General features: G+C 41.4%; 1 protein-coding gene across 1 annotated transcript in view; it reads right to left on the bottom strand.

Moving 5' to 3' along the window:
* Window positions 1-495: 495 nt before the first annotated feature.
* Window positions 496-15,442, bottom strand: part of pom121 (POM121 transmembrane nucleoporin) — a 37,497-nt gene continuing 22,550 nt past the window's right edge. Inside the window, exons 7-14 of the mRNA XM_056284244.1 lie at window positions 14,922-15,010; window positions 14,740-14,819; window positions 8,607-8,731; window positions 8,392-8,491; window positions 7,630-7,932; window positions 5,900-7,396; window positions 4,977-5,084; window positions 496-4,727 (exon numbers count right to left, since the gene is read on the bottom strand). Of these exons, the coding sequence (XP_056140219.1) occupies window positions 4,627-4,727; window positions 4,977-5,084; window positions 5,900-7,396; window positions 7,630-7,932; window positions 8,392-8,491; window positions 8,607-8,731; window positions 14,740-14,819; window positions 14,922-15,010 (2,403 nt within the window). The 3' untranslated portion in view covers window positions 496-4,626. The remainder of the gene's footprint in view (window positions 4,728-4,976; window positions 5,085-5,899; window positions 7,397-7,629; window positions 7,933-8,391; window positions 8,492-8,606; window positions 8,732-14,739; window positions 14,820-14,921; window positions 15,011-15,442) is intronic.

Genomic DNA, 15,442 nt, shown 5'->3' on the forward strand with positions numbered 1-15,442 from the left:
GTTTTAGAACCTCAATGCATTAAAGACATAAGTCAACTAGTGGAGGGCGATATAAATCGTTCAAAACAGCACCTTGCATATGGCGCAGAGAACCCATGAGACTGCCTGTGTTTACATTGGGTATATGAAGTTACAAGTATATGAAGTATAAGGGTCAGTCACAAAACAATTGGGAGGATGTCTTCTATCTGAAAGGATTTCAGTTAAACAAGTGCAAGAGGTGCCATACTGCTTATAAAGGAAACCGAAAAACATGGCGTTAGGCCAGGGGAATGAGTCATCACCCTATGTGTCTGTGCTCCGACTAAGCACTATAACTGCATCAGTTGAGCTATCACGGTGTATCAACTAGTCTTAATGAAAATGTCCTGAATTGAGCATAGCATTCACTCACATCGGTTAAAAGCTTTGTTTCCCAGTCACATTTGCCGACCAAGAAATCTTCTTTCATCGCCCACGTATGCTGGTTATCCTTTTAAGGGAAATCAATTTTGAACAGTCATTTATCATGTTTTATTTGAAACAAATACATTTCAAGACATCATGAATAGAGGAAAGGTTATAATACATTGCCCTATCCACACCTGCACATTTACTCAATATACAATGTCTAAAATGCAGACATATGCACTCGTGCACTCATATGCTCACACACAATACATGTCCCTAGATCACAGGCACATCTAGCCAACAGACACTCTAAACACTCTTAACTCCAGCTTTTGATTACTTTGAGTAGAATTCAAAGATGCTTGTTAAATTCACACACCTGCAATCCAAAAATGACCTACTAAACATTTGACACTTAAGGCTGAATCATACCTTCTTCACAAATAAGAGGTCTGTCCCCTTTAAAAGGGCATGTTAAGACTTACAAATAGAGCTCATCCCTATATTCACAAAATGCTTATATTGCCTGCAGATTATTTAAACTCTTCTTTGTGCTCCTCATTTAAGAATTAAGACTCAAACAGAATGTCGTGAGAGCACATTGGCCACAAATTTCACAAACCCTTTTTAACTACAACTTCTTATCACGTACTATTATGGCCTTGATGGACAAAAATATGGAAAATGGAATGTCAGTCTGCAATTAAGGAAAATAAATGAGGGTCTGACCTAAATTATACTATTCCTGTGAAGCACAGGTGCATTTGACACTGACATCTGTTAACAATTTGGAATGATGTGCAAAGAGGAAAAAAACCCAGATATATAAACATATTGGCACAACAGGCTCACATTTGTCATTGTGGACAAGCACTTCCACAAGTCCCACACAACACACATCATTACACATGTCAGGGAAAGACTGCTCACAATGAATTCAAACACCATTCACATTCATGATTACTCCACCAGCCAGTGTGCTCCAATGTATTAAAGAAATAAATCTTTAAGGAGAACTTTGAAACTTTTATTCCACCACTGCAATATGATTAATGTAATGAATTTTGTTTTTTTAAGAAAGTCTTACTAATATACAGGTTTTGACTATCTTTTGACTGCCTTTATAAGCGAAGGATGAAGAGACTCCAAACAACCCTACTTGACATACAAAAAATAAAAAATATTTTCTCATCCATCTGTTTTGTTTTTGTTTTTTTGGCATTTGTTGCCACTAGTTTGTCCAAATCACGCCCTGCATATAAAACACACATCTCTGAATCACTAACTGACTTGTCCAGTTCATTTGGCTAAAAATCAATATTCTAGATCCCAACTTGCTTTTGAAGGGAGCTGAAAGGTGCTCCATCATCTCCATTCATTGTCCCCGGTTAGCAAAAATATTAAGCACATGTTTGTTTGTCATTAAAGAAGATAATATCCCCATCACTTCCCTTTAGTCCTGAGTTTCAATCCAGCATTTATGAACGAAAACACTTCTCAGGCATGTGTGTAAAATTGAAGAGTTCAGTACTCAAACCACAAAGCACATTCCTCAATATTTAATAAAGACCCAATCCAGGATTATTTTTTGGTGTCAACTGGAGTTTGATTCAGATGATTTGGAAGGACAGGTTGAATAAGTAGCCATTTCAGGTCCCACTATGAGTCAATTTGCTGGTTAATTTTGATATGATAGCAATAAAAAAATTCAAGTGGTAGCATCCCATTACCAAACTCAACCAGCAATCTGTGTGCCTGTCCAATGCTACCAAAATCTTTCATGGTGAATTATTTTCAAACTTCAAACCAGTTGATAAAAACCAGTGCAGTCTTGGAACCACAAGTGGTGTCATATCTTATTCTGGATTGGGCCTTTAAAAATGTGTATGTATTTGTGTGTATACACACTCACAGATCTACATACAAGCGACCACCAAAAACAACCAAAAAAGAGGAAGATATGAAGTTGTTAGGAATCATACAAGGGAGGAATGCAGGTTGGATGATTTTACTGAGCGCACTTTTCTTTTTTTCTTTTTTTTTTTTAAATACAACAACAGCTGTGTGTGGAACCTCCAATCAGAGGCTGATTTTAGATGGCTAATCAACTCATTTTACTTTAGTAACGCTAGTGTAAAGATGCAGGGAAATGAACCTTTCTAAAGCGTTAAGCAAAATTTGCTTTATGTTGTACAACTAAAATAGAAATGGGGTTGCGTTTTTGTTTTTGAACATAGCCTGTCAAAAGAGCTGCACCCAAGAATAACTGATTAAAGGAGTTTGTGTGTTAACACCTCAGGTGTTTAAATGCCACCCTGAAGCAAAAGTTGGAATCCACAGCAGCTTCTCCATGCTGACTGCCACTATCATGGTCACACATACTAGCTTTTACTGAACTATGTATTTTGACAGTTGATGTTTTGATTCCATAATTTTACTTTGGTTACATAATGATAGACTGAAAACTCTAGACCAGCGGTTCTCAAAGCAGTCTGGGTATGCTGAGCACTGCTGGTTTTCTGTTCTGCCATGTGGCTAATTGTGTTCACCTGTATGTCGGAACAGCAGGTGAACGTAATTAACTCTCTGGGAGATCAGAAAACCAACAGCACTGGTGCTAAGTGAGGACCAGTTTGAGAACTGCTGTAAATTAGCGTTTTCCAACCCAGGCTCTACTCAACAAATGAGCACTTAATTTCATCAGATTTGACACACCTGACAATTAAGTGCTATGATTGGTTGAAAAAGTACAATGAGGGCCTCCCTATGCAGGGTTACAAAGATCTGCAAGACATGGAGGCCTTGAGGACTGGGGTTGGGAAACACTACTGTAGATGGTACTTGTTTCCATTCAAGCCAATCATGTACTTCATAACTTGCAGTCAAGGCGGAATCCTCCAAGAATTACACCAATTTGCAAATGGGTTGGCAATTAACCTGAACAATAGCCAGATCAAATGATTAAATATTTTTCTGACCCAACTGTTCAACTTACTATCCGATTTGTATAAGTGTATCCGTCCTTTTATTGGTGTAAGGAGTATACCAACAGAAAAGTCAACTGGACTTTCTAAAATCCTGTAAGATGTAAATTTTTCAGTCAAAAAGGTTCAGTGCCTGTCTTGAATGTCATCCCACATTGTGGTGACAGTAAAAATTGGATGCAGGAGAGGTAGTCTGGTAAAATTGAAACATGACAGGGTTTAAAAGTTGGTATTAAGATAAAACATTTGAAAAGGTGTTAAATGTAAGAATGAGCTTTGGTTTATAAGCACTGGTCTAGAAAGTAGTTGTCTGAATGGATTATTGACTTAATAAATAGATCACGTTGGCAATCAATCACATCACTTTGAGGATAATGGAGATAATTGGTGCTATAGGGAAAGCAAATGCCCAACAAGGGACTTTGCAGGGAAGGTAGGGAAAGCAGGGAATGCCAACATTGATAGAGCAAATAAAACAAGAACGCTAGGATCTGGACTGACTACGGTAAGCACTCAAAGACTGTTGCTGTTACCGTTTAGTGCAGCAATGAATTATTAACAAAGGGCCAATCATCACCATGTAAAATGTAACGATTTAAAACTGAACATTTACACTGCAGTTTGTATTTTGAGGATGTGTTATTGTTTGAACAAATTGTGCATTAAGCTCTACTTGGACACAACATACTCCGAGAATATGCTCCGACCTGATACATTTGTTTACAGACACCATTCGTGCTTCATATAAAAAATAAATGTTTTAGCAGAGGTTTGGCGTCCATACTTTTGTCTGACTTGACTTTCTACATGGGACAGAACAATTGGTATTCTGTGAAATAAACAGAAAAAATGTGGTTAAGTTTGGATATGCTTTTTGTTCAGAATAAAACAGTCTCAATAGTCTTCTCTTTTTTCAAGTATAACACACTGTTATGGATCCATCTCCTTTCCGCTCAGTTTTTTTGCTGGGCTATGTAATTGAATGAGCAGCAGGGAGTCTGGCTGCTGACGGGTTATAGCTAACTGCAAGCACAAGGATGGGCCTAACCAGCCTGGCACTGAAGGAGGAAAAGAAACCAACTGAAGGAGTCATGGTGTTCTGGACTAGGGGCATTGGAGGTTATAAGAGACAGCTATGCTAGCTATATTAGCCATAGCAATGACAGTAGCAACAGCAAACAGTTATTGTCCCCTAGAGGTTCTCTTGGCCGTCTAATAGCAGTATTGACCAAGCTGACAGTTCCCTTCCCCTTTACTTCTTCCTGGTATGCTGCCTCCGTGCCTGCAACCTCTGGCGGGCACCAGAAGGTTTGGAGCCTGCACCAATGGAGAAGGAGGGAGTCGCAGAAGACCCTGTTTAGGAAACAAAAAGACAAGCCTGACATGTGGGTATCAACACTATGCATGATAACCTATGAAAATATGATATATGCTAACCATAGGTTATGACGTTTTTCCAGCAGCAAAACATTTTATCAAAGAGGACAGTAAGATTAGAATTCCAAGATTTATATTTCTTTTTTTTTTTTTTAAATACATCAACTATTTTGAAGCTGTTGCAGAGGAGTTCTATGCCTGTTTTAGCTTCATGTTATTATTTACCAAAGGGAGAGGATGCAACAGAGTTGAAACCTTGAACAGGGGTTCCTGGGCTTCCAAAGGGGATAGGACCTGCAACAGCACTCTGGCCAAAACTAGGAGTAGATGTGCCTGGAGAAAGATCAAGAAACACAATTAGAGAAAGTGACTGAGCCCAGAATATCTCCAGATTATGAATCTGAAAAAAAAAAGTTAAAAAGACGCATACAAATTCCCTGAATATACTAAACATGTCCCTATGCTGCATCACACATCAATCGAAATATAAAATCTTGCAACTGAGTTGAAATAAGAGTCTATAACTTTCCCAGGTTGCCACTACGACAAATTTTTAACCTGTACGGAAACATGAGGTAATTGAAACAAAAGCTGCTTTGTTGAAACCACAAGCTAATAAATTAAGTTGGTATGCGTGCAGTTCAACAGCACTTATTTAATCATAAAACTTGAAATAGTCAAAGTTGAACTAAAATAAAATCAAGACATGAAATAAACACCTGTACCCAATTAATGAGAGTACAAGGCGCTCTCTTGTTAATGCAAATACCATAACCATCAAAACCTCACATTATGAAGCTATACCATAGTCATTTTTCTTTACAATTTGCTTAACTGCTGACAATGACATGCCCTCAATCTAAAATTCTGTAGAACTTATAATGCACAATAATGTTGTGCCACAATTCCCTCCACACATGTACAGTACAAATTAAATGCAACTCCCATATAACACAAACACTATTTTTGTTGCAGTCCATATAGTCAATATAACTATCATTTTGGACCTGCTAGCTGAGCATAGACCTAAACAGACATGTCTAGATATTGATCAGGCATAAGTAGAACAAATGCTCAGTGCCATAGATTGTTGAGGTTGCCCTTTAAGACCTTAACAAACAAGAGCAGATGTAAGCATTATTTCTCACCAAACGTTGGCTTGTCAGTAGCGGACCCAAAGTTGAAGCTTGCCATCTGCGGTGCAGAGTTATTGGAGATTGGTGTTCCAAACTGGGCACCTGAAATGGCAGCGCCAAAGTTAAATCCACCAGAGGTTTGCTGAGCAGGGACAGTGTGGGCCTGCTGTGGTGCAGTACTGCCAAATGTGAAAGTAGATGTGGGAGCACTCTGTGACTGAGTTGCTACACCAAAGCTTGGTGCAGCTGAAGGAGCCATGGTGTTCCCAAAGGCAAAGCCAGTTGAGTTGGCTCCAAATGCTGGTTTAGCTGAGGTCCCAAAGGTAGAGGCTGTGGTGGTAGCAGCTCCCCCAAATGTGAAGGGAGTAGGGGTGGGGGCAGAGGCAGATGTGGCGACAGTGCCGCTGGCTCCAAAAGTAAAAGGTTTAACTGGTGCTGCTGTTGAACTAGGAAAGGCTGATGGGGCTGCTGAGGGTTCAAATGATGATTTCCCAAAAGCAAAGCTGGCCTGAGTCACAGGGGCAGCACTGGTAGTGGTGGCGATCGTGTTTGTCAAACCAAAGCCACCAAAGGATGCAGTTGATGGGTTTTGGTTAGAGGCTGCCTGGCCAAAGGAAAACACCTTCTGGGTGTTGGTTTGAGGGGCAGGTTGCGTGGTAGTAGACATGGTGGTCATGGCACCAAATGTGAAGGTGCTGCTAGCAGAGTTTGTAGGGGCAGCACTGGGGGCCACTGCAGCTAAAGTAGTGGTTGCAGCAGGTCCAAACTGAAAAGTACTTCCTGTAGTGGGGGCAAGCCCCGAGGCTAAGGTGGTGCTTGTTGTAGATGAGGTGCCCCAGTTGGCAAACAGAGACTTTCCAGCTGGCAGGGCAGCAGGGTCTGTGGTAGTGGTGGTGCTGGTAATAGCAGCTGTTGCAGCTATGATATTGGACAAGCCAGTAAAGGGTGCTGAAGCAGACGTGCTGCTGTTCGTTAATCCCCCAAATACTGAGGATGTATTGGTTGAAGAGGCGGTAGGTACAGAAGTGGATGCCGTTGTGAAGGATTGAGGCTTTCCAAAGCCACTGTCTGTTGTGGCACTTCCAAAAATGGGCTTGAATGTGGGAACAGCAGGTTTGTTCTCTGGACCCGACATGGCTGAGGAGGTGGTGGTGGCCGCAAAAATGGGCTTAAATCCAGATGCCAGGAGAGGGTTGGCACTGCCTGCTGACTCTGTGCTAGTGGCTGAAGCAACACTTGTGGCAGGGATGGTGGAGATTGAAGATACTGCAGGTGCAGTTAGCTGGCTGGCTAGTCCAAACAGGCTAGCTCCAGCCACAATAGGCGCACTGCTAGGAGCTTTGGTGGTCTGGCCCAGTACCTGGGTGAAGGCAGAGGGCACACTGCCAGAAGGCTGGCTTTGGCCAGTGGAGGTGGACTGGGAGAGGGAGGCTGGGGTCTGTTGTGGTGCATCCTCGGTAGAGGAGGGCTTCAGTGTCTGACCACTTGGCTCCATGGATGCAATTGATGCTGATACCACAGAGGCAACAGAGAAATTGTGAAAGAAAAAATATGTTAGCAAAACCAAACATATAGATGACCACCAAATGGCAATAAGGATATCAAGGATCTTATTAAGTTTTTGTAAACTGTAAAATATGCTGTTCTGGAATTTGAATCAAGACTAATTTTGAGTGGCTGTCAAGTAGTGAGGATGTCACAAGAACTTTTTATTCATTATTTACAATCTTATCTGATCTTACCTGCCATGGTGGTGACAACCGATGCAGTGCTAGATAGAGTATTGCTCTTCATCTTCAGAGCCTCTAACAGTGGGTTAGAGGCAGGCATAGTTGTCGCTGATGGCAGTGTGCTCACACTGCTGGCTGGAGAGGGATCCAGGTTAATTACCGGGATGGGTGCTGCCACACTGGCAGGTGTTGACACTATGGGCAGAGGCGCTGCAAGCAGGCTGCTTAGGGTAGTAGTGGAGTCAACAGATGATGTAACCTGAGAGGAGGAGGTCGTCCTGTCCAGGGAAGGTCCAGGTTTGTCTGGCTCTGGTGCTAAAGAGGGACACATATTTTATAATTCTGTTATCTTCTTTCATTGTATTCTGTAAATTATGTAAACACAACATCCATTGCACATTGTCCATCTTGAGAGCGAGATCCCTCCTCTGTTACTCTCCCTGAGGTTTCTTCTTAATTTTTCTCCCTGTTAAAGGTTTTTTTTTTTTAGGGAGTTGTTCCTTATCCGACGTGAGTGTCTAGGGACAGGATGTTGTGTTGCTGTAAAGCCCCCTGAGGCAAATTTGTAATTTGTGATATTGGGCTATACAAATAAAATTGACTTGACTTGACAAAAGAATTAACTTAAAACTAATGACAGTAAGTCAAGCTGTGTGTTTATAAAACATATCTTGTAGGATATCATTTAAAGTTAAATCAACAGATTTAACAACTAATCAAAACCATGTAAAGTCAAAGTTTTATAAAACTGCAAAGTCATATGCTCATACTTACTAGGTTCCTCAAAGATCTTCTTGATCTGGCTCAGGACAGCTATCTTCTCAAGGTCTATGTCTTCCGCAGTGATGGTGTAGCCTAGTTCGAGAGGTGGGGGCTGCAAGTAGAAAGGTGCCAGAGATAACATAACCAACATGATCATAACGCATGACTGAAAAATAACATTATTTCTTGCAATCAGAAGTGCCATTTAACAATGAAGTACTCCTAACCAGAAGGATTTCATCAGTGCGGTTACTGGTCACCAACTGGATCTTCCGCATACGCACTCCACCCCTGCTGGCAGCCGAGTCTAATGAGGCAGCGAGCGGGACCTTGGGGTCAGGGATCACTTTGGCTGGAACAACACAATATAAGGGCTGTAGGGTTTATAAAGCCAGGCAGACACTGTACGATTTAAGTAATCTTGTACATAGCATTAACTCAGCTACATGTTTAAGTCACCCATACTGCACAGCTAAAGCCTACAATGTCTATGCTCACACTGTACGGTTTGATAGACACGCCACAACGTGGGTGCTCACACTGAAAGTTTACATGGAAAACTCTGAAAAGTTTTGTCCATTAACAATTCCAACAAAGTTTTCTTGAAACAATATGCTTGCATCCTCCACGGGTATATTGTTTTATTTTTACGTTTTATTTTGTATTTTAAGACATGTTTGCAAAGGCTAGGAGAAAGGCGCAGGTTGCAGCCAAGATTGGATTTGACCACCATGGAAAAACCCCACTTAAACTACAAACTCCGATTCCAATGAAGTTGGGACATTGTGTAAAACGTGAATAAAAATAGAATACACTACAAAGACAAGATATTCAATGTTCAAACTGATAAACTTTATTGTTTTTTTGTAAATATTCCCTCATTTTGAATTTGATGCCTGTAACACATTCCAAAGAAGCTGGGACAGGGGCAACAAAAGACTGGGAAAGCTGAGGAATGCTCAAAAACCACCTGTTTGGAACATTCCACAGGTGAACAGGTTAGTTGGAAACAGGTGAGTGTCATGATTGGGTATGAAAGGAGCATCCCCGAAAGGCTTAGTCGTTCACAAGCAAGGATGGGGCGAGGGTCACCACTTTGTGAACAACTACGTGAGCAAATAGTCCAACAGTTTAAGAACAACGTTTCTCAATGTACAATTGCAAGGAATTTAGGGATTTCGTCATCTACAGTCCATAATTATATCGAAAGATTCAGAGAATCCGGAGAAATATCTGCATGTAAGCGGCAAGGCCGAAAACCAACATTGAATGCCTGTGACCTTCGATCCCTCAGGCAGCACTGCATTAAAAACCGACATCATTCTGTAAAGGATATTACCACGTGGGCTCAGGAACACTTCAGAAAACCATTGTCAGTTAACACAGTTTGTCGCTACATCTACAAGTGCAAGTTAAAACTCTACCATGCAAAGCGAAAGCCATATATCAACAACACCCAGAAACACTGCCGGCTTCTCTGGGCCCGAGCTCATCTGAGATGGACTGACGCAAAGTGGAAAAGTGTGCTGTGGTCTGACGAGTTCACATTTCAAATTTTTTTGGAAATCATAAACGTCGTGTCCTCCGGGCTAAAGAGGAAAAGGACCATCCAGATTGTTGTTAGCCCAAAGTTCAAAAGCCAGCATCTGTGATGGTATGGGGGTGTGTTAGTGCCCATGGCATGGGTAACTTGCACATCTGTGAAGGCACCATTAATGCTGAAAGGTACATACAGGTTTTGGAGCAACATATGCTGCCACCCAAGCGACGTCTTTTTCAGGGACGTCCCTGCTTATTTCAGCAAGACAATGCCAAGCCACATTCTGCACGTGTTACAACAGTGTGGCTTCGTAGTAAAAGAATGCGGGTACTAGACTGACCTGCCTGCAGCCCAGACCTGCCTCCCATTGAAAATGTGTGGCGCATTATGAACCGCAAAATATGACAACGGAGACCCCAGACTGTTGAGCAACTGAAGTCGTACATCAAGCAAGAATGGGAAAGAATTCCACCTACAAAGCTTCAACAATTAGTGTCCTCAGTTCCCAAACGCTTGTTGAGTGTTGTTAAAAGGAAAGGTGATGGAACACAGTGGTAAACATGCCCCTGTCCCAGCTTTTTTGGAACGTGCTACAGGCATCAAATTCAAAATGAGTGAATATTTGCAAAAAAACAAAGTTTATCAGTTTGAACATTAAATATATTGTCTTTGTAGTGTATTCAATTGAATATAGGTCGAAAAGGATTTGCAAATCATTGTATTCCGTTTTTATTTACGTTTTACACAACATCCCAACTTCATTGGAATTGGGGTTTGTAATAGGCTACTGTTGCCAGAGCTCGATCCCTCTGGTCTCCATACATTCAGTCCACTGTATGTGCTCTCTCATCTGCTACTTGTCGTTATTGTTGGCTCATGCAGGCGCACTCAAGTATCTTCGCACCGAATTGTGTGAAATTGGATCACGGTACCCCTTCAACTGCAAGACAGCCGACCAGACCATTAATCGTTCGGGCAATCAGGTGTTGCGACCCCCCTCAAACTGCACATCGGAATTTGGCCCGACTCTAAAATGAGTCAACGATGGCCAAATCGGGGTTAAAATCGGATTCAATTCGTACCGTGACTGCCCAGCTTAAGACAACTGAAATTGCAATACTGACAAATGTAGAACCAACCTGCAAAGTCTTATTTTAGCACAAAGGGAACTATTTTAAGATATCGTAGGGCTGAGCAATATGGCCTGTTAATAATATTAATTATATTAATAATATTTTGTTATTTTTAGGCTAAAACGCGATACAGGTCTATATCTTGATAATTTGAAATCTCCTCTAAAGCGCTTAATAAATGCTAGATTTAATCCTTTGATGCATACAATCACAGCAGTATAATGATTCTAGTAGTCCCTGCAACATGCCTGCATTAAAACATTCTTGTTTACATTCATTAGTAGTTTTTATTGGAACAATCTTAAACTTGCATGCAAGAGGGGGAAATCACAACCAAGTTAAATTTTTTTTAAAAAAACAGTATTTATTCAAACCAGGCAATTGCAGATAGACTTTTAACAGCTGTTAAATGAAAATAAATAATCGCATGGAGATGTGGACATGTGGAGTTTCAGGCATTCTTCGTTTTGTAGTGGATGGCATTTCAAATGGTCAAACAAATTTGTGATACTGCTACCTTTTGTAGCGATGGTTTTGCTGAATATTTTGCAGACAACCAGTGTTCGTTCAACATCTTCCTTGCGATACCCAAACCAATGCCAGACGATGGATCAGAGCCGTTTCTTTTAGGAATCAATTCGTCCGCCCCACCTTCTATTACCATTTCCGAATTCAACACGTTATTGCGCACATCGGCTCTGACTTCATCTGAATCCGCATGCAGGGTTCTACGTTAACCATGGCTCGAGGCCATAAAAAGTTACTCAGTGGCCACCATATATCCCCAGTAGGTGCCCCCCCCGTGGCCACCATGTCAAGGTTAAATTAAAAAAAAAAAAAAAACCACTGCCCTTCGCAAACGCAACGTCACAGTTCCACAAACATCCCGATTCATTCGCGCCTTTTAATTCAACATTCTACGAAAACAGCTAACAGTAACTTAGTTTTACTCGTCGCCAGCTAGCTGCCGATATGTCGGGGCTGCTGAAGTATGGGTTTACTAAGCCTAACGTTATTCAAGCTGCGAACATGATCCCTACAGAAGAACCACAAACACAACAGGTGGACTATGAAAAAATAAAACGGCAACGTAAGTTTAGGAGTGAATGGAAGCAAGAGTTTAAGCGGCTGGAATATGACACATCTAAGGACGTAACATACTGCGATGTGCCGCCATTTTCCTCAACAAGCCGAGAAGTCTAGCTCATTTGTCATCGGAAACAATGCCTTCAGGAAACACTACATCACAATTCATGGAAAAAGTGGACAACACTTAAGGTGCACAGTTGCACACCTTGCAGTTACATCGCGTGAAAATACACCCATGGGGAGACAAATACGTCAAATGGAGAGTGGATAACGAGAGAAAATGATTAAAATTTTCAACATGGCGTACTATTCTGTACGCAAGGCTCGGCGTTTTCGGTTTTTACCGATTTTCACCAGAAAATACCCAAGTTTTTTTTAAAAGGAGCAGATCGGTTTAAACTGATTTTCACCCGGATTTTATATTTCCACTGATCCAAAAGTTGTTCCTTTTAATGTGCGGTTATTTAACGGTGTCCTCTTGTGGCCAAATTCGGCATGCTGGATGGCTTCGAAAAATAAAAACCGAAAACGTTGAGCCTTGTCTGTACGTAACGAAATCGCATCCAGTGCTTCCCCTGGCCTTATCGAACTCCACGTCAAGAACAGCGTGGACATGGTGCATGGATATGCAAACGACAAAGCCATAGCAAGGTGGGTTGGTTTAATTCTAATCTAGTTAGCTAGCTAGCTGGTTAGGTTTATATGCTGCAAATTAACGTAGTCCTAATGCAATTAGAGCAGCTATTGGACAAATAATGTAACGTTAGCTACTCTTCATCAGAAATACGCTATTGTTGGCTAGCTCGTGTAGCATATTTCCTGTTTGTATTGCAGCTAGTTGCTTATAGTTAATGGTGTTAATGTTGTTGTCGGCAACTTTACTGCTGTAGATTCATTCCCCACATGTACAATGACATCTGGGAACCAACACTGGAGAAGCTGTGTCAAGCCCGCTATATTTCGATTCTCGCGGATTATAATTCTACTGCTTTTTGTAACGTTTTTATTGCACACGTGACTGACGCTGGGACAATGCTGGGAGGGAGGGAGCAAGCAAGCGAGAGAGTGTATGAGGCAGAGGCATGCGAAAAAGACTAAACTGAGACTGAGAGAATATATGTACCATATGTTTACAAAAACCTGAGTTTTTAATTTAAATAATTATATTTCTAAAAATTCTGCCCATGTATTTTGACAATTTTGGCTACAGTTAGAAGAATGTGTTATAGGTTTTCTACTGCTTTTTGTATTGTTTTTATTGCAGACATTACTGACAGGCACAATGCTGGGAGGGAGGCGGTGATGGAGGGAGCGAGAGAGAGCGTGTATGAGGCAGAGGCGTTGAGGGGGTGCGAAAAAGAGACTGAACTAAGAGACAGAATATGTATGTTTACAAATTTAGGGGCTTGGTGGCCCATGGGGCCAGTGCTTAAAAAAATTAGCGTCTATCCCTGGCATGTACGCATGAATCATCCACCTACCACCCACCTGAATGAATTATTTTCTCCAATTTAGAGACCCGCACCCGATCACACGCATCGCAGATGTTGCATGATATACCCGCCACTTGACTCATTACGGATAGTATTTCACTAAATTGCCCCCACACAGAACATTTCAGCTGTGCCTTTATTGTTTTTACTTTTCTCTCAGATCTTTTTTGCCTCCACTGCTGCTTAAGACAAATGGATACCGAAACTGGCTGCTAATTCGTGCCTGGTGAAAAATGAAGCTTAAAATATGTTCAGATTTTAGAAAATGTAATTCATATTTTCCTCAAAGATGTATTATTTCACCCACTCGCATCCCATCTGTTATTAATCAGAATGTTAATTTCTATGATTAAGAATTTTTATGATTCGGCCTGCTCAGCTGACCGTAGATGTAACTGATCCGCACATCACTACAACACGTATAATCACTTTTTTCACTCTCTTCAGCCTCATTTTCCTGTTCTCTCCAGATACAAAAACACACGCCTCACCTACACACATCCCACACTTGCCCAGGAGTGGTCTGGATGGGTGTGAGTGTGTACGACATGTTTTTTTTTTTGTCTGTGAAAGGGAGACAGCCATAGACAAGAGCAAAAGAAGCAAAACGCCAAAGCAAATCTAATGCTGGCAGCTTAAAAAAAAATTACCTGACAATTTGTACTCAGTGTTCATGATATAGTCATTTACTACATCCCACATAGACCAAGCCGCAATATATCAAGTATAGACAATATATCACCAACCCCTAAGATATCGTTTTCTGATGCTGGTCAGTGAAGATACATGCTTGTGGAAGGATGTAAGCCCGATTTAAACGGACCCCATAAATAATGTTTGGTGCAGTGCAGAACCCCTAGTATTTAAATGAAAGCTGCAAATGGAAAAAAATAAATCACTATTTACAGTGCTTGCGTATGATTTTGATTAACAAGTGCAACATTAAGCATAAACATCTCAAGAGGTTTGTTGACATCAGGCAACTTTTACAAAACAGTTATTTACCAGCTGCCAATTTAATCTTTTTTTCTTTTTTTTTTTTTGTCAGATTTGGGTGTCTCTCATGACAGGACCAAGTTAAGAAAAAAAAGGCCATGAGACTTACAGTTTACAGGAGCAGGGTCCATGGACGTCTTGTCAGACCTTGCTGAAGATGCAGAACTAGGAGACTGGAGATCATCTTCTCTGATAATGGAAAATATTAAGTTCAATAATGCAACACCATGTCACATGTCAGTACGTAATCATTAAAACCTAGCACACAAAGCAAAGATGCAGAAAGAATACCTTTTTTTTTTGGAGGCTCTCTCTGGGGTCTGAGAGCGAGATGATCCAGGGCTGGAAAGAGGGGAGCTGTGTTCTGAGGCTCTCTTTTTCTTCGAGGGCAAACATGAAAACAAAATCTTAGCACTTTAAAAACTCCTTTCCTCAATTCGAGCTGCTTTGTTAGTTGTTTTTTTTTAATTTAATCAAAATAATTAGGGAAGTATTTTTTCCTACAGAAATTTTCATTCATTCATTCATCATCAGCCGCGTCGCCGGGGTCAGGGCACTACAGACATCCCTCTCCCCAGAAACACCCTCCAGCTCCTCCTGGGGGATCCCAAGGCGTTCCCAGGCCAGATTGGACATGTAGTCCCTCCAGCGAGTTCTGGGTCTACCCCGGGGTCTCCTCCCAGTTGGCCGCACCTGGTAAATCTCCAAAGGAAGGCGCCCAGGAGGCATCCTAATCAGATGCCCGAACCACCTCAACTGGCTCCTTTCGACACGAAGGAGCAGCGGCTCTACTCCGAGCTCCCTCCAGATGT

Source organism: Lampris incognitus, chromosome 8 (genome assembly GCF_029633865.1).
Source record: "Lampris incognitus isolate fLamInc1 chromosome 8, fLamInc1.hap2, whole genome shotgun sequence".
In the NCBI taxonomy this organism is placed as follows: domain Eukaryota; kingdom Metazoa; phylum Chordata; class Actinopteri; order Lampriformes; family Lampridae; genus Lampris; species Lampris incognitus.